The following is a 13,193-nucleotide window of genomic DNA, read 5'->3' as shown; positions in this document are numbered from 1 at the left end:
TTGCGAGATCACAAGCTGTCAAGTTGCTAGAATTCAATCTTTCTAGCTATACTTTCACCCCCTACAGCTATCAGTATTACACATAATCATAGATTAAATCACACAGCATTCTAATTCAAGTGAAAATGGTCTTTAAAAATACACATAAGTAGTGATTTAGTCAGAGAAACCAACCAAAACAAGTCTTCAAGTCGCCCGTCTTCGTTTCTGTCGTCGTCAGAACTGTCCTCATTTTCTTCTGAAGATGAGCGCTCAGGTTCAAATCTGTAATGCTGGATACCACCAGGACATTCAGCTGTCAAAATCTCTACTTGTGGGCCATTTTCTTCTTCTGTATCGGTAAAATCAAAGCTAATTTCCTCAGCATCACTCCTATTTTCTGGTGTGTCCCTCATTGCAACTGCACCGAGTGGTTACTGGTATGACGTCACGCAGCTGTTCCATTGACCGAGAGGGGGCGCTGCGAACGTGGAAAATTTCAAGTGATGGGCATGATCAAATAAGGACCGATTACAACCGCGGGAAGCTTTTGAAAAATCGACGGTCAATTTATTTCGAATCTCGAAAGCATTCTGGTGCAGAATAATGCGACTTTTATCGCCACTGCGTGACGCCTTTAAACTAGTTTTACTTCATCTAATATTCAGTGAAGCAAAAAGTCAGTGCACTTCTGTCCCCTTTTTATCAACATCCTTCTGGTTACTGTTACAGGTAGAAGGGATCAGGTTAGTTTTTCAGATCTGAATGGCAAAAACAGAACAGCGCTGCATTGAACTTGTCTGGGTTTGGTGTTAATTGATTTGTCTGAGCTACAGGACCTTGCCACAGGGAGCCATTAGAAATTTTGCAACATGCTAACTTGCTTACTCAATGTAACATGCATATTAACAGTTGGATTTTAAACATTTATTTAAAAATAAGCATCTACTTATTTGTATGATGGCATCAAGTATGGTCTGAAAAATGTACTCTGACATCTGGAAATTTGAACTGGTAAAAGTGTAGGAACCCTGTTTGCAGTGCTGTAATCTTGGTAAATGTATTATACAGTTCCAGGCAAAAGTTTGGACATGCCTTCTAATTCAATAGTGTTGTTTCTCTGTACTTAGTTGAGCGGTTTTCGACATAGATTACTACGTTTGTGCAATAGGGCTTTTTTTTTTATGCCTCCGCCACCGTAAGGTGCAGGAGGCATTATGTTTTCGGGTTGTCCGTGCGTGCGTCCGTCCCGCAACCTTGTGAACGCGATATCTCAAAGGCTAATGAAAGGAATTTCACCAAACTTTCACCATTTGTGCGCTTTGGGACAAACATGAACTGATTTAAATTTTGAGATCAAAAGGTCTAAGGCCAAGGTCACTGTGAGGTCAAATGTCTGTCCGAAAACCTTCTGAACACAATATCTCCAAGGCTGATACAAGTAATTTCACCAGGTCAAGATTACTGTGAGGTCAAATGTCCATCCCCAAGTCACAACTCAATAAGGCGTGTAGTCTACCGGGCGGAGGCATCCCCATCGACGCCATTGGCGTCGAGTTCTCATCTCATTATCTCTAGCTGCTTTATCCTTCTACAGGGTCGCAGGCAAGCTGGAACCTATCCCAGCTGACTACGGGCGAAAGGCGAGGTACACCCTGGACAAGTCGCCAGGTGGCGTCGAGTTCTATCTAGTTTAATTATTATTTACTATTTGATCTCTCATGTGTGAAGAAGGCAAGAACTTGCACTAATTAACTTTTGACGAGGCACCTGTTAATTGAAAAGCATTCCAGGTGACTACCTCATGAAGCTGGTTAAGATAATGCCAATAGCGTGCAAAGCGTCATCAAGGTAAACACTCGCTGCTTTGAAGAATCTAAAATACGAGTTAGTTTTGATGTCTTCGGTATTGTTCTCTAATGTAGAAAATAGTTAAAATACAGAAAAATGTATGAATGAGCAGGTGTCCAAATCTTTGCCTGGTACTGTAGATCAAGACTTGAATTAATTGTAATTGTAATTATGTATCTATTGAAAATGAGTCTTTAAGAGACCTGTCCGTGCTGGTGTTTGCAGAACATTTTCTTCTGAAAATATTTTAACGTAAACTAATCCTTTTACAGATCTCCGCAAGTTTCGCTCCTACAAAGGCGGCTCTGTTCGAGATCTTTTGCGGGCCATGAGAAACAAGGCAAGTCTGCTGTCCTGTGTCTTGTGGTGACCTGCATTTACATGTGTACAAACAAACAAGTGGAATAATTGTCCTTTAGTTTATTGCTTTTTAATCAACCCTGTATGTAAATTTGTCACTTTTAATTTCGCTGTTTAAATTCTTTCATGGCTAAAATCACACAAGTGAGAATACGTAGCATGGTTTTATTCGCACAACATTTTTAATTATTCCCAATGTTCAATATTTTATTTTTTATCAAGGTAGCTTTATGGTAACTTACTCTTGCACATCCATCTTAAGCAATGTTAGCACATTTACTTGAAAATGTACTTTTTCCACAGAAGCACCATTACCGTGAATTACCCGAGGAGGTTCAGGAGACACTGGGCTCAATTCCAGATGACTTTATCTCCTACTTCACGTCCCGCTTTCCTCAACTGCTGCTCCACACACACGGGGCCATGCGCTTGTGTGCCCACGAGCGTTCATTTCTGCCCTACTACCACATCTTAGAGTTGCCTTCACGGACCATTAACACACAGCCTGAGGCCAAACCCCCAGAGCCAATTCAAAAGGACTCCTCTTCATTCATACATTCAGAACTGCCATTAGACCCAGATTTTTCCCCACCGTTAGATTCTCCAATATTACCTGAATGCACTGAACATGTGCAACAGGAGCAAAATGCCTTCTCCGTTCCATCCAGCCAAGAAGATGCCGTGCTGTAAAAGAACAGGATTGGTTTTGCTATTCTGAATGGACACCTCTCTCTGAGTTGGTACAGTCCAGGCCTGCAGTGCCTGAGCTGTGTTACTTGCATGAGGTGCCATCCCACATCAAAGTGCCTTACCTGTTTAAGACAAAATGGTACTTTTCCGAACTGCCTAGTTCCTGGTGAAGCTAGACTAATCTGGATTCAATCCTGTTTTTTTGGACCATGGTATTATAATAAACTGAAAAGGTTTTGTTTTGTTTTTTTTCTCAAATAATTCTTTTTGTAAAGGCTGAAAACTGTGATGCTTGCATACGCATGAGGTAAGGACTATTTGTATTCAACTCTTGAGTTGTCAAGAGTTATTCTGCTGTGCAATGTCAGTGATGCTCAGTCAAGAGATTATGCTGTTAAATATATATTTTTGTACGTATCTTGAATGGTGATAAATCCGTCTATGTGGCCAGTGTGCCTTTTTTAAAAAAACTGTTCTCTGTCTTGGCTGTGTGACGTTGGGGGAGATAATTGTTCCTGCCTGTTGCTATGCTGCTGCTGACCTCAGTTGTATCCAAAGGGAACTGGAATATTCAGATTATTTTACGCATTTCCATTTTTCTCATCATGGCTTGTCGGGTGACATTTGCAAATTGTTGTACAGTTTGACATATTACATATTTGATATGAACATAAATCAAATGTATTTTTTAATTTTATCTATGGAATTAACATTTTAGACAAGTTTTAATAGGTGACGTTACAAAAACAATGATCAGGCCTGAAGACTATAGATCAGATTAGTTCTCATTCTCTCCCCTGCCCCTGAATGTATGCACACTTGGGCCAATTTCAAGCACATTAAATTAATTCAGGTCCAATATTAATTGTAGACCACATTATCCCGGTTTTATTGCATTAAATGGGAACAGTAGCCACACTTAACTTTATATGTATAAATATTTTGTTTATGCCCTCATAGAGGTATATTAATTTATTTAATTTTCTTTTTTCACCAGTTGAAAAATTCCATGATTTAATCCTTTTTTTTTTTTTTAATTGTTGTTAAAAGCTGCTATTGTATAATGCTAAACTCCTAAATAAAGCATTACAACCCCATGTCTAAAACTGAATCATAGCAACTCTGACTATACACAGTCACGGGGGGGCGTTGCATCCTCCAATTCTATATTTTATTAATCAGGGTCTAAATAATTGCGTAGTCCTTACCAACTTCTATTAACAAACAACCTCGGGTACCAACAGGAGGGAGAATACAACCACCATTCCTGCTTCCATTCCACAATTATTAAGAGTAATTAACAGCTAGATGTTACAAAGTACAAGACTAGTTCATCATGAAGTGTGACTACCTCTGTAAAAGCAGAAAGGACATCAGCCATGACCTCAGAGAAGCAAGAGTTGCTGCTCAGCCTTATAATCCTTCCCCAATAGACATCTCCAAACAAACACTTTGAAATTCACTGTTCTACAGTGAGATTGTTTACAAAACGAGAGCCTTAAAGACATCTGCCATTCTGGCTAGGAGTGGGTGTAAAAACATTCAGCCCAAGGTTAGACTGTTTAAGGCTCAGAGATGGACACTCCCTGAGCATAGAATTATACACACACACACACACACACACACAACCTCTACGATACTAAACATGTGGAACTTCAGGAACCTGTCGAGTCCCCTTAAGTCGAGGATTCTTTTCTACGAGAACTTAGGCTGACTAGAACTCTCTGGTTGTACAGTAACAGGGGTGGTCTACTGGCTCAATGGCAGCCTTGGCCAAGAGTGCTGACAACTTCTGGCTCAAGGTTGGGGCTTTTTCTGGGTCATACATGGTCATCTTGACCTGGCCAAAGGTTGGGGAGCTTATGTCACAACTGAAGTTTATATCCTTGGGTTAAGGGGGAAGTCACCCAGGTATCCATGGTGGACACAGCCCAGTAACTGAGCTGCTGCTGGGTAAAGCCCCCATGCCTCTAGAGGTCCTGTGGGGAGTGACCGACAGCATCCAAGGCCTGATGTCTTCTAGAGGGCAGGTGCCCAAAACTCCTGGGCTGCCTGCTGAGCAGGCTGCAGAGCTGCGCACTGAGACCTAGGGTAACCATTGGGGTAAGCGCAGTGCTGGGTGGCAGCCAAAGGACCCCTAGGCCTGCTGCGAGGAGGCACACTCCTGTGAAGCCCAGAAAACTGCTGTCTAGTTTGCCTGGCTTGAACCATGTGTTCAAGTGCCTGTAAATCAGCAGACCCAAACAGCTCACCAGGTTTCAATGGGACACTGCAGAGGGTCCTCCTGTATGTCTCCGTGAGGGACAGTTGTGCCAGCCAAAAAGCTCTCTGGACACAAGTACAAAAGCCTGCAGAGATGCATTACTAAAATTGTGGATGGAAACATCTAGCATGATCCAGCAGGGAGAGTGAGCATTAGGTGTGATAGTAAGTTATCTTTGTGCCCCATGTGTCACTGCATCACAGACCTTGGAGAGCAGGGACACCTTGCATCTGGCCTCAACATCATGGTCTCATCAGGAGAGACCATGAGAGCAATTATCGTCAGCTCAATCACTGGTATGTAGCCCAAGCCAAACCCTGCATGGCTGGCAGGGTTTGGCCATTGGATGTTGCATGAGAGAGGGCCTCTAGAATCCCTCCAGCATGCATACAACTCCCTCAAGTATTCATGTGACAGAGGTGCGGTAAAAGGTGGCAGGGGTTGGAACATGGCGAAAAAATAAGTGCTGGCTGAGCTTGTGGAGCATCCAGCTGCAGGTGGGATGAATAATGGCTCCCACAAGGCTATCCCTCTGAACCTTCCCCAGAACTGTGGGCCAAAGAACGTGAGCTCACCTCAGAGGCACAGGAGGCTACATTCTCAGAGACCTTGTCTGCCTCATATTCACCAAACTCAGTGGCCAAAGCCAGCACTGAGAGGATCTCATCCTCCTGAGCCAACATGGTTGTAGGAGGAGCCTCCACATCCACTGCACCAGTTGCAGACTCAAGGGCTAGGAGGAGGGATTTCATCTGGTTAAGCTCCTCAGACAGCTGGTCCACCTTGGTTTGGACTCCTTGGCCTTCTTCCTGGAGGAGGCGCCCTCACTCTCAGCAGCCCAACGCTTTGACTAGCCAGATTGGGCTGGGATCAATCACTGGGCCAAAGTCAACTGTTCTTGTGATGGAACATGCCCCAACAGCTGTTCTGCCTCAGCCAGTCTAGCAGCCCTCACTGCCCAAGGATTGAAGCTGCAGTTCATGCAGGGATCTTCTGAGACCCCCTCCCGCAGATGCTCAAGGCCAAGGCACAAGGGACACATGTCATAGCCTGAGGATGGTTGTAGAGAAGCCATACAGGTCAAACAAAAACGGTTGCTCAACATGGTGGCAACCAGCAAAATACAAAACACAAGGAACAACAAATAATGCCGGGAGAGGGACTGAGCGCACTACCATCACTAACAAGGGTTGCAACAAATATATATTAAGTTAGCTCAAGTGAAAACTATGCCAACTATAACCCCAATGGTTCACAATATGCCGATACTGGGAGTGGGAGGGAGAGCACTGCCTTCACCAGCAGAGATGCCACAATACAGTACAGGTACAGCCTAGTTGGTACCAAAGTAGCAAGTTAGCTCAAACAGAATACTGTAGCAGGCGGCACGGTGGTGTAGTGGTTAGCGCTGTCGCCTCACAGCAAGAAGGTCCGGGTTCGAGCCCCGTGGCCAGCGAGGGCCTTTCTGTGTGGAGTTTGCGTGTTCTCCCCGTGTCCGCATGGGTTTCCTCCACAGTCCAAAGACATGCAGGTTAGGTTAACTGGTGACTCTAAATTGACCGTAGGTGTGAATGGTTGTCTATGTGTCAGCCCTGTGATGACCTGGCGACTTGTCCAGGGTGTACCCCGCCTTTTGCCCGTAGTCAGCTGGGATAGGCTCCAGCTTGCCTGCGACCCTGTAGAACAGGATAAAGCGGCTACAGATAATGAGATGAGATGAGAATACTGTAGCCAACTGTAAGAAACAAGTCAATATGCTATGGTGGGAGTGAGAGCACTGCCTTCACCAACTGGGTTGCAACAGATGTATATTAAGTAAGCTTAAGCGAAAACACTTCTGCTAACTATAAGAGTCAATGGTTCAAAATACGCCTATGCTGGTAGTAGGAGTGAAACCACTGCCTTCACTAGCAGAGATGCCACAACACAGTTATAGGAACAACTTGGCTGGTTCCAAAGTAGCAAGTTAGCTCAAACAGAATACTGTTGCCAACTTCAAAAAGCAAACTATAAGCACGCACACACTGCCTTCACCAACAAAAATGGGTACAACCAACCTTGTTACCAATAATTCAATGAGTAAATAACTAAGTAACATGACAAATGCCAGGGAGGGACCAAAAACACTGCCTTCACCAATAAAGGTTAGTTTGCTGTGGTCATAAACACACAAAACAAGCACAACCGAGTTGTCTCCAGAATATGCCAACTAGGGTAACGCGCCAGACAAAAATCTCATCTCATCTCATTATCTCTAGCCGCTTTATCCTGTTCTACAGGGTCGCAGGCAAGCCAGAGCCTATCCCAGCTGACTACGGGTGAAAGGCGGGGTACACCCTGGATAAGTCGCCAGGTCATCACAGGGCTGACACACAGACACAGACAACCATTCACATTCACACCTACGGTCAATTTAGAGTCACCAGTTAACCTAACCTGCATGTCTTTGGACTGTGGGGGAAACCCACGTGGACACGGAGAACATGCAAACTCCACACAGAAAGGCCCTCGCCGGCCACGGGGCTCGAACCCGGACCTTCTTGCTGTGAGGCGACAGCACTAACCACTACACCACCGTGCCGCCCCGCCAGACTAAAATAAATAATACGGGGAGGGGGCGCACACGCTGCCTTCACTAACAAAAACGGGTAACTTACAACCAATGTTGTTACCAATAGCTCAATCAATACGTATATACATAAGTAATACTTACAAAATAAATTTATAAGTTAGGTACATAAACAGCTGTAGACCAGCTGAGGATAATGATCCGAGTAAAAGGAGCAAACACGACAAACCGAAGCAACCATTTCACCAGAGCGTTTGCTCATCGCAGTATTTGGAGAGCGAGATGCTCACAACTCCGACAAGTTGTCACATGGCTACCTGCGACGAACAATTGAAAACACATGGATACTATCAGCTTTCTTTTAGTAAAACTCAGTGATGTGCAGTCTACCTGCGTGTGAGAAGATGAAAAGGAACAGATCCTCTGATGTCACCGGAACATTTTGGTTAGCCGGGCTCATCAGGGGTCACGGGTGACCACCGATATTGGTACTCAAACCTGCGCACGTGCAAGATGGAGACAGCCAGTGCTTATGCACCGCCTGTGGCAGTCAGGAAGGATGAAATAAAAAAACTAAAATTTATCCCTAATAAATGTGTTTTATCTCTAATGAGCAGGCCTGAGGCAATGGTGGCAAGGGAAAACTCCTGAGACCACATGAGGAAGAAACTGAGAGGAACCAGACTCAAAAGGGAACCTATCCTCATTTGGGTGATAACAGACAGTATGATTATTAAAAAAAAAAATTCGCTTTTATAAGTGTATACATAATCACACAGTGCAACTGTATAACCAGGAAACTCATTACAGTTTTAGCATGAAGTCTATTTTGCTGAAGTCATCAGCTGTTCATTGATACACTTCATTTCTCAAGTTAAAGAATGGACTCCGTGCATATTTTATATATCTCCCCGGCACTTAAGATTGTCTCTTGATATACTGTGACCTCCATTGGCACCCCTTGTAAAAAATAGTTAATGGGGGTGTTAAGCTAATATCTCACTGGGCTGCGATAGCTTGTGACAAATTGCGAATGTCATTCACGAGAGAGTTTCAAAAGTGTCTTGAAACATTTGTGGGGCTTCTCAATTTCCTCGCATGAGTCGCTCCTTCATTGCTGAAATTTTGAACATGTTCAAAAAATTCGTGCGACAAAATTTCTCTCAAAATAGCCGCAAATGCGTCGCTGGTGTCGCAAAGCCGTCGCGAACCCTTCTCAAGTCAGTTTCCGTGAGGCTTCCTTTACTTCCCTGCCTGCCGAGGGGAAGCCGGGCTGCGACAGCCTGCGACTAGTTGGAGACACAATTGCGGTAAAATATGTGAATATCAATTCAGTGTGATTCCAAGTGAAAATTGTCGCTAATTTGCATATTTTATCGCAATTGTTGGGTCTCCAACTAGTCGCAGGCTGTCGCAGCCCGGCTTTCCCTGGGCAGGCAGGGAAGTCTCACGGAAACTGACTTGAGAAGGGTTTGCGACGGCTTTGCGACACCAGCGACGCATTTGCAGCTATTTTGAGAGAAATTTTGTCGCACAAATTTTCTGTCGCAGCCCAGTGAGATACTACCCTTAGAAAAAAAAATCCACCTTTTGGTGAAGTAGCTTCATCATCCTGGGGGGAAAGAAAAGAACAACCCTGAATTGAGTTTCTTTTCCCTGTGGTGAGCTGAGCTCACTGCTTGTTGCGTTTCACCAATAAGTTTCACTTTCCCGTAAACGAAAGTTTGTTTCCGGAGGGAGGCGTGTGAGTGCTGTGTGAAGTGGGCGGGGCTCTATATCTGAGGCAGCCTCCTGCCTCTTCGCCATTAAACTACTAGATTATATCCGTTTATGAAAAACGAGAGAAAAGGCAGAAATCTGTTCCTGAATGCGGGATTATGGTGATATGGAGTGGCTCATGTCCTAAATGTCACACAGCTTCCACTCCAAATGGACAGGAAGTGAGAAGGTCGGTGTTTCATCGCCATTAAAAACAGCGGGTGGAGTTTTTTACCTGAAGTAAGTCCGGTTTTGTTTTGTTTAAATTCTGTTGTCTGTAAAACGACTGCAAAGCCTTGTGGAGAAAGTTAACTCAGCAGAACTCTTAGGTTTTTATCTAAACAATGCCACTTCCGAATGAAAAACAATATATTCTTCACACGTTTATGTAATTTACTTTACTGGAAAGATGAAGCAATGTTTGTTGGCTAGTTTCTATAACTGCTAATGTTAATGAGCACAAAAGACCCTTTCAGGATTTTGTAGGCTACAGTTAATACTGTAATACCATATATACGTTATATATATACAGGGGTTAAATTGGGATTGGTTATGTGGGGGGGGGCTCTGCCTCGTACCCGCCCCTGCCCCCCTGCCCCAATATACTTTTTGGAAAATAACCCTCTAATTTGATAACCATATCATATTGCACAGAGATATACACCTTATCTGTGTGTTGTAGGCCTATGTGTGTCTTGTAGTGCCCCCCTACACATTATGGCAGTTTGAATGTAGATTGGTTGGCCAATGTAACAGATTGTACAGGTTGTTGTACATTGGTTTGAAGGAAATGATTAGTGGGGGGTCTGGGGGTCCTCCCCCAGAAGTTTTTTATTATCATACATGTTATTTGCTGAATTCTGGTGCATTTTAATAAGTTGTTAGCTGACTGTACAGAGGTAGGTTGAGCAATATCATGTTAAATCTTGTCACATGCCTACAGGTGAAAAATGTGAAGGAGAAATGTTCAGTGAGAAAATTTGAAGGCTTGCACAATCTTAAACCAAAACAGTTGATTTATTTTGGAGGATAAATGTTAAATATGCCAAAACACTGTCAGTCAAATTGTCAATCAAATATATTCATGCAGTGAATGCAACCAAATACAAAGAACACTATAACATTGGAAGCATTTATTATTATTGTTATTATTATGTATTCAGTTATTTATTTGGCATGTGGTGCTTTTTGTATTGTCTAGAACATACATAAGATGAGCATATTATAGCAGCAAAATAGAAGCACAATCATTTGAATGCAGCAAAAGTTTTGCTGCATTCAAATGATTGTGCTTCTATTTTGCTGCTATAATATGCTCATCTTATGTATGTTCTAGACAATACAAAAAGCACCACATGCCAAATAAATAATTGAATACATAATAATAACAATAATAATTACACTAATAATACACTAATAATATTAACAATAAATAATAATAAATTAACATTAAATTAAATATTAACATATTAACAATAAATAATAATATTAACAATACAGTGAACATAATCATTATCATATTTTTTATTATTAAAAACAAAATATCAAATAATACTGAAGAGGGGAAAAAATAATACTGATCTAAATATGTTGTTTTTATTTTTAGACAGTATGTGTTTTGCTAAACACATACTGTCTAAAAATAAAAACACAACATATTTAGATCAGTATTATTTTTCCCCTCTTCAGTATTATTTGATATTTTGTTTTTAATAATAAAAAATATGATAACTGACATCTCCCCCTTCCCCCTGGCTAATTTCTGTCGATAACTGGGGACTATGGAAATTGAACTCGCCAAATGCACAGACAGTTCGTTCAAGCACCTCTGATGGATTAGGATCGTATGCAGGTAAAAAGGGAGACGGTGTACGGAGAAAATTATAAACAAGTCACAACGCTGAAACACAAGCCCAAAAACCCGCAAACCACGACTTCTGATTTTTTTTTAAAGCGAGCTCACAAAAAAAGAAACCCCAAAGTCGCTTATAAAAAGTGGAATTGGCAACCCACGCAGTGTTCCAGAAACATCATCCAGTAAGGGTCCTTAGGCAAAAACCCCTCATGATATATCAGCCTACCTCAGGAATGAGTGAAAACATAACTGAAAGAGTCATACCGGCTCAGACGTCGCCCGGGTCAACAAGGTCTGCATCAGTTGCTAGGGAACCAGGGCAAACTGATGAGAAATGGGCTACTGGAACAAGACATCGATGGACGAGGACAGAAAATACGGATTTGCTGGAATGCTACTATACAAGCAATCCCAGAGAGAGGGGATACATGCAGAGAATGTGGGACCATTGGATACTTCGAAACCCACAATCAAGGCTAACAAAGAAACAGCTATTAGCCCAGTGTTCCAACATCCATAATCGAAATCTGCTATCACAACTAGAGATTAATGAAATACAACAACGATGCTACGGCAAGGGGGAGCCAGGAAGACAGGTCAGCGGGGAGATGTCATCATCCCCACAACCAGAGATTGGGTACCAAGCCCCAACAGCTAACAGCCTCAACACAAGAGCTGCTGACCTGAGAAGGAAGATCGTGACCCAACTGGAAACCTGGAGCCCCCGACGAATACCGAAGCTGAGTTGCCAAGTACCTTCAGAAGATCTACTAGTAGATGTGAATGCTGCTCTGAAGACAATCTCCACAAGAACCATCACTGAGACCAACAAGCTGATACACAGTACAGCAACAGTAATCATGGAGATGCTTGGACACAAGGTGGGCTCGGGACATAACAAACAGTATCCACCATGGAAGAGACGATTAGAGGCCAAGATAAAGGCAGCAAGGAGAGAAGTTAGCCAGCTAGCTGAACTACAGAAAGGGAACATGGTGAATAAAGGGGCGCCCAGGAAGTACAACTCACTCTCCATACCAGAGGCACTCGAAACTGCCAAACAGCGACTAACAACTCTGGCCACCCGGTTGAGGAGATACACCAAGGAAGGAGAGGCCAGGAGAATAAACAAGCTGTTCTCCACTGAACCAGCCAAGGTGTACTCTCAATGGCAGGGGAACAACAACCGGTCAGACCCACCAAGAGCTGAGGTGGAAAAATACTGGAAAGACATATGGGAAAGAAAGGCATCACACAACACCGATGCCCAATGGTTAGTGGACCTAAGAGCTGACCACAGCAACCTCCCAGAACAAGAACCAGTAACCATCTCAATGGCAGACGTCCAAGAAAGAGTGTCAAAGATGAAGAGCTGGACAGCACCAGGCCCCGATATGATCCATACGTACTGGCTGAAGAAGCTAACTGCACTCCATGAACGCCTAGCAGCACAGAGGAACCAGCTGCTGAGGGATGGAACCCACCCAGAATGGCTAACCCAAGGCAGGACAGTCCTAATCATGAAGGACCCCCAGAAGGGACCCATCCCATCCAACTACCGGCCAATTACCTGTCTCTGCACAACATGGAAGGCCCTGTCAGGCATCATTGCGGCAAAAATGAGTAAGCATGTGGCTCAATACATGAGCGAGGCACAGAAAGGAATTGGCAGTAACACCAGAGGAGCCAAGCACCAGCTACTGGCCGATAGAACAGTCGCCCGAGACTGTAAGAAGAGACAGACCAACCTGTGCACTGCCTGGATTGACTACAAGAAAGCCTACGACTCAATGCCACACACATGGATACTGGAATGTCTGGAACTGTATAAGATCAACAGGAACCTAAGGACCTTCATACAGAACTCA

General features: G+C 43.4%; 2 protein-coding genes across 5 annotated transcripts in view; both read left to right on the top strand.

Annotated features, from left to right (window-relative positions):
* The window catches only part of LOC132868457 (serine/threonine-protein kinase/endoribonuclease IRE1-like), a 118,281-nt gene extending 114,328 nt beyond the window's left edge, over positions 1–3,953 (top strand). Inside the window, exons 21-22 of one of the 2 annotated variants that reach the window (XM_060901348.1) lie at positions 2,103–2,170; positions 2,494–3,953. In XM_060901348.1, the coding sequence (XP_060757331.1) occupies positions 2,103–2,170; positions 2,494–2,880 (455 nt within the window). In that variant the 3' untranslated portion in view covers positions 2,881–3,953. The remainder of the gene's footprint in view (positions 1–2,102; positions 2,171–2,493) is intronic. The other variant, XM_060901349.1, reaches the window with a different exon arrangement.
* A 5,529-nt stretch (positions 3,954–9,482) lies between these two features.
* The window catches only part of LOC132868456 (sterile alpha motif domain-containing protein 9-like), a 50,199-nt gene continuing 46,488 nt past the window's right edge, over positions 9,483–13,193 (top strand). For all 3 annotated transcript variants that reach the window (XM_060901346.1, XM_060901347.1, XM_060901345.1), the window contains exon 1: positions 9,483–9,710. The gene's annotated coding sequence lies outside the window, so the exon portion shown is untranslated. The remainder of the gene's footprint in view (positions 9,711–13,193) is intronic.

This window comes from Neoarius graeffei, chromosome 20 (genome assembly GCF_027579695.1).
Source record: "Neoarius graeffei isolate fNeoGra1 chromosome 20, fNeoGra1.pri, whole genome shotgun sequence".
Taxonomy (NCBI): domain Eukaryota; kingdom Metazoa; phylum Chordata; class Actinopteri; order Siluriformes; family Ariidae; genus Neoarius; species Neoarius graeffei.
The sequence above is the reverse complement of the archived record's forward strand: the minus strand, read 5'-3'. Positions and strand labels throughout refer to the sequence as shown.